The sequence below is a fragment of the Corvus moneduloides genome, chromosome 21, assembly GCF_009650955.1.
Source record: "Corvus moneduloides isolate bCorMon1 chromosome 21, bCorMon1.pri, whole genome shotgun sequence".
Lineage (NCBI taxonomy): Eukaryota > Metazoa > Chordata > Aves > Passeriformes > Corvidae > Corvus > Corvus moneduloides.
In genome coordinates, this window is record NC_045496.1 from 6,154,921 (window position 1) to 6,160,732 (window position 5,812).

Genomic DNA, 5,812 nt, shown 5'->3' on the forward strand with positions numbered 1-5,812 from the left:
TCATCTTGTGCTTGCCCATTCGGTTCTACAGTGAACTCATCCCAAAGACAGACACCTCAGTGTCCTCTGCCATGTCTGTGGGAAGCAGAAGGACCTGGTCTGAGTCCCCAGGCATCCTGACTTTTCCAGGGATATCTCATTGCTGTGCTCGGCCCTTTGAATTTCTTCCTCTCCAGGCTCTCAGCCCTGAAAAGATTCACCAGCAAAGGGAGCAAACAGGATCCCACAAGGGTCTGGAGGACAGGGGTGGCTCCTGGGACAGTGCAGTGCCGCAGCTCAGGATCCCGGCGCGCAGTGCCATCTCCTGGAAAGCCGGTCTGCAGCCGGACACATGGTAAGCAGAGCTTTGCTCCGGAGGGAGCAGAAGCGCTTCTGGCGGCTTGGCGATGCCTCCATGGCCACATTCTCTTCTCACCACTGAGAATCCCCCACCAAATTTCCCTTTCCCCAGCAGGCCGGAAGATGCTGCTCACCCTCATCTCCGAGGCACCCTGTGGCAGAACATCTCTGCATGGCTCCTTCCCAGTCTGGATGTTGAATACAAATCTCTAGGTACAAAAAGAACAGTAGAGAACAAATAAACATCTATAAATGCTACTCCTTAGCTTTTGTTCTGTTTGGGCATCAGTTGCCTGTTCAGTTGAGTGTCCTGTGTATTTGTTTGCCCTGTCAGTGTCCTGTTCACCTATTCCTCCTGGTTTTAAGGGACACTTTTCTCTGTCCCTCCCCAAGTTTGATGACCTCTTCATGAGCAACAACCAAGCCCCTCATCACACAGTTCACCCTATATTTAAAATGTTGCCACATCTTTTTAATGAGACAAAAATCTGTACACAGAACACACACTTGAATGCTGCTGGCTCTTGACTAAGCTCTACACTTACCCTGAAAAGAGAAGAAAAATGGGTGGTTCCGATGGCAATATGTTTACTCCTCTAGAAAAGTAACGCAGCTGAAGTGCTTAGTCACTGAAAAAATGCACACTGCAATTTAAAGCCAAAGGTTGGTATTTCTACCATTATTTTAGGCTTTGTGACATCTTCTGAGCTGTTGGGAGATTACTGTACTTCAGTAATCTGTCAGACACTGTGAAATAACTCGTGCTCCAAGGTAAGCCTGTAAAAGCTATTATTTGAAAAAGACTGTAATTATGTAAATACAAGGCCACAAGGTTCACAAACAAGAAGAAAAGCTACTGTGACTCGTGGTTGTTCACAGCTCTCCTTGGTCCCTTCACAGTGAGGATTCTGTGTTGCAAAGTTGTTGTCATGAACTCATTTTCACTTCCGCCTTGGCCCATACCAATGAACTGAAACAGCCTGTTTACCAAAATGTATTTTTTATTAAAATTCAGATTTGTAAAGGAGAGATCATTACACAAATGAGGTAAACCAACACATATGACATAGTTCTCACTTTAAAAATAAATTTCAATTCAGCAATTGATTTGATTCCACAAAGTCTAAGAGGAAGAGTCAGGCAAGTGCTACGCATGTGGTGAGATGCCAGACAAGGCAGGATCCACCCCGTCTCAGCTTGGAGGTGTCAGTCCCAAGGGAGCCTTTCAGGGACCAAACCCTTCTCATTGTGTTGTCCTTTTCTCCCCCTTCAGATTTGCAGACAAGAGATGAGTAAAGGACAGGGACCAACAGCGGTGACCTCTTCACCTACTGCTCTAACCAGGGGACTCCCATCAGCATCTCCCCATTAAAGGCTGTGTAAAGGTTTCATTTGATTGTGCAAATTCACTCCCTTGCCAGCCCTAAAGGAGACTTAACAGCAAGTAAATACCAGCTCTGGAAAAGTTCCATTTCAAAAGTAATACCTGGCAAGCAACAAGCCTGTTAAATGTAAGCCACTTTGCAGGTAGAAGGAGACGAGTTACACTTCCTTTTTTTCTTTCCCTAAGTTTTCTTCCATGTATGTACAAGTGGACAAGTTTGTGAAGTTACTGCAAGTCTGTGAAAATCATGTTGACCATCCTGTGCAATTAAGCTTTCTCATTAAGGACCGAGCCCCATAGCCTGAATGCTTCAGAAGTGGCTGTGATGATGTTTTACCCTGTATAACGGTATAGGACAGTGAGGAGAACCTCAGCTCTGTTTCTCAGGATGCGGCCGGCCAGCAGACAAACACGGAATGGCTGGACTCACTTCCAGCTCCCAAACAGTACAAAACAAACTCCACCAGCAGCAGAACCAAGTAATGCCCCAAAATTCACTCAAATCAGTGGCTGACAAACTCCTAAACATTGGGAACTCCTGTGTGGCTGCAGCTTAGTCCGGGACCTTAGTCCAGGTCCACTTTGATGGATCAAGGTATTCTGGAGGTGCCAAACTATGCAGATGAGGCAGAGATGGAGTTTCATCATTCAATCCACCTGAGTGAAACTCATCCAGGCCCTTGGGCGTTTACGCTGTGACAAATAAAGACATTGCACCAAGACATATCCCAGGAGAGTTTCTGGTACCCAAGACATGAAACTTCCATCACATCTGCCAAGCTGATAGAGAAATTTCATGACTGCACGCAGATAAAACATGAGGTGAATACACTGTTTCAATCCCACCGGGATCCTCAGGGGAGGTGGGTGGCACTTAAACTGCACAGAGGCTGGGTGCTGGTCTGCATGGGCTGGATGTCACGCTGCAGCATCCATAGCTCTCAGTGCAGAGGGAAGGTTCAACCACATCCAGGACCATGTTTCCAGTAAATGCTTCCAGCAAGAGCCAGAAATGCATTCACTGTGTGCGCTATGGTTCACGATCACTGTACCTTGGCAGCTGCAGCACTGATATCCCGACAAAACTCTCCACGTTAGAAGTCAGTTAAAGGCTATAGATCTTGAGAGAGAGACAAAGAGAGAGGCATCATACTTAGGAGAGATTTTTTCCAAACAGAAATTAAAAAATAACTTTAAAAAAAAAAAAAAAATCTATTGTTCGAGGAACTAAAACAACCCATATTAAGTTGCTGGTTTATTACACATCCTGCTATGGCTCTGAATGAGAGTCTTAAAAGGCAGATTAGCACAAGATTAGCAGAGAAAGCTGTTCAGGCTTAGCCAGGCTCCAAGGGAGCCATTCACACTGAGAAGAGCCAGCACCCCTCAGTCCCAAGTGTCCTCTGCCAGCATGGGCAGGTTTTTAGCATGGCAGATGTCCTATAGAATCATAGAATTGTTCAGGTTGGAAAAGACTTCTAAGATCATTAAGTCCAACCATTTCCCCAGCACTGCCACATCCACCACTAACCCATGTCCCCAAGTGCCACATCTACACATCTTTTAAATCCCTCCAGGAATGGTGACTCCACCACTGCCCTGGGCAGCATGTGCCAGGGCTTGACAACCCTCTCAGGGAAGAAATTTTTCCTAACATGAATCTGAAGTTCCCTCCCATCACTGTTTCTTTCACTGGATCATACCATCTTGCTGCCCTGTCTGGCCAGGGTCAGTGGTGACCGATGGACTGGGTGTATTGCTCTGCAAAAATCGACGGAAGTCCTTAATCATGGGGCGGAGGACCTGGATGAGGGCACTCAGTGCTGCCTGTGTCCCTTCCATGGCCTGTGCCTGCCGCTCCTGGGCGCACGCCTGCACCTCCTGCGAGCGGCGAATCATCTGGAGCAAGTCATTCTGCTGCTCCAGGTGCTGGGCAATCTCCTTCACGTGCAGATTGGTCACTCGCTGCTCCTGCAGGAGCTTGGCTGAGTTCAGGGCAATGCGGCTTTTCAGCTCCTGGGGCTTGGCAGACACCTCGTGTTGATGGGCCATCATCTCCAAGGGCGCCTCTGTGGTGACAGTGGTGGGGGCTTCTGTGGTGCAGTACTCCACAACCCCATCCTCCAGACTGTGGTAGGTTGTCTCTGCAGGAACTGAGAATAAAGGACAGAAAGGGAGTCAGGAGTAGCTGCGATACAGGATTTTTATCTACAGGACTATTCAGTGAATAGCACAAAAATATGGCCTGTTCAGTGAGATAACATACAATGGCCAGACATGCACAAAATGACCTATTTAAGTCTACTCCACCCTCAGTCGAGCTTCCTTCTGGGCAGTACAATCCAAAGGAATAGGGAATGCCTTATCTGTCTAGACAATATAATTTCTCAACCTCCAGTTTAGAACAATTTTTCCAAGCAGCATGAACTGACTGACATAACAGCAAAGACAAGATTCAGAATGGCCCCTCTCGGTAGAAGAGCTGCTCTTTACAACACTGCACACTGGGAAATCAGCCCTGGATATGTTTTTCCCTCTGCTTTTGTTCCCAGAGAGGGACTGAAGAATCTCCCAAGGTGCAAAGGATCCTTGACTCCTTTGTCCTTAAGGCTGAGTCCAGCTCTCAAAGCTGACTTTCAGTATGTGCCTGTCTTGCGGCCACTCCCCTGCAGCACAAGGGCAGACTGGGAGGAGCATTTCATTGCAGAGGTGTGGGGATTTCTTTTTGTTGGGGCTTTCTTTGCCCAAAGAACTTGTGGGCACCTGGAAATGCTCAAGGCCAGGCTGGATGCAGCAACCTGGTCTAGTGGAAGGTGTCTCTGCCCATGGCAGGGGGCTGGAACTGGGTGCTCTTTAAGGTCCTTTCCAACCCAAACCATTCTGTGGTTCTTTCCCCACACAAGGCTCGGGGTCTGCTCGAAGAGGGGTTTCAGGGCCTCTGTGTGACCCTCCAGTCCAGCCCAGAGCGTTCCAGCGGGCGCAGCACTCACTCTGGGTCAGGGTGACCGTGGTGGCCGACGCGGTGATGGGGATCTCGCTCCCGTCACCCGCGCCGCAGTCCCCGCTCGGCAGGCTGATGATGGTGGCCTCTCCCAGCAGGTTGCAGATGCGCTGCTGCATGGGGGTGAGGATCACCGGGGCGGCCGCGGCGCCCGCCGGGTCCTCGCCCTCGGGCCCGTTGCCGCCGCCGTTCTGGTTCTCGCCTCCTCCTTCCATGGCAGCCCGCACTTGGGCCACTTTGCGCCGCACCTCGGTCTTGAGGTCAGACCACTTCTTCTTGACCTCGGGCAGCTCGCGGTGGCAGGTGGCGACGGCGTTGACGCGGCGCAGGATGTCGTGCCAGGCGGCGGCCTTGGCGGCCAGCGGCACGCCCGCGTTGAAGTGGTTGACGAGGAGGTGCTTTCCCCGCTCCAGCTCCTCCACGATGATCTCCACCTCCCGCTCCGAGAAGTTCATCTTCCGCTTCTTGGCTGGGGGCGCCGGCGGCGACGCCATGGCCATGGGGGGGGGGGGGGGGGCACCGGGAACGGGGCACGGGGTCACACCTGGGGGGCCTGGGAGACGCTGGGCAGGGCCAAGGGGCGGCAGGGCCCCCCCACCCCCGGGACCGGGGACAACAGGGGGGCCCCGAGGCCCCTCAGGGCCCGAAGGGCTCGGTCCCCCCCCGTTCCCCCCTTGGCACCGCCAACGATACGCAAATTGCGTACGGCGCCCGCCCGGCAGCCCCGCGCAACAGCCCCCACCCTGCGGCACTGGCGTAATGGCTTCCAGAATCGGCCCCTCTTCCTGCCACGCCTGATTGGCCCTCCCGGCTGCCCGTCACATGACTTTCCCGCCTCCCGCCTGCAGTGCCGCATTATTATTGGCCAAGAGCCCTGTCCATCACGCAGCCAAGAGGCAGCCCCGCCCCGCCGCTGGTCTCAGGGCACTGGGCCTGCGTGGGGCCGGTGAGGGGTTGGGCCTGCTCGTGGATTTTCCCCGCTCTAATCCCATTGGGTACTTCTCCTGTCCATCAACCCAGAGCGCGCACTGGTTTCCAACCTACCGGATGCGCACGACATTCGTCAATCTCAAACTGACTCCCGGCTC

The 5,812-nt window shown here is 52.0% G+C and overlaps 1 protein-coding gene across 2 annotated transcripts; it reads right to left on the reverse strand.

Moving 5' to 3' along the window:
* Positions 1 to 1,320: 1,320 nt before the first annotated feature.
* NAIF1 (nuclear apoptosis inducing factor 1) lies at positions 1,321 to 5,481 on the reverse strand. Of its 2 annotated transcripts, XM_032130451.1 has the most exons (3): positions 4,714 to 5,478; positions 3,427 to 3,876; positions 1,321 to 2,843 (listed from the first exon to the last, which is right to left on the reverse strand). In XM_032130451.1, the coding sequence occupies exons 1-3, from the start codon at positions 5,222 to 5,224 to the stop codon at positions 2,836 to 2,838; spliced, it is 969 nt and encodes a 322-aa protein (XP_031986342.1). In that variant the 5' UTR covers positions 5,225 to 5,478; the 3' UTR covers positions 1,321 to 2,835. The 2 variants fall into 2 exon arrangements, with proteins under 2 accessions (XP_031986342.1, XP_031986341.1); XM_032130450.1 differs by lacking the exon at positions 1,321 to 2,843 and having other exon boundaries at positions 3,302 to 3,876; positions 4,714 to 5,481.
* Positions 5,482 to 5,812: the final 331 nt, after the last annotated feature.

Excerpts from the sequence above, each read along its gene's own strand:
- NAIF1 (XM_032130450.1), bottom strand. The coding sequence starts at position 5,224 with ATGGCCATGGCGTCGCCGCCGGCGCCCCCAGCCAAGAAGCGGAAGATG. Across the intron at positions 3,877-4,713 it reads CACGGTCACCCTGACCCAGA|TTCCTGCAGAGACAACCTAC; the intron begins GTGAGTGCTGCG and ends CTTTATTCTCAG.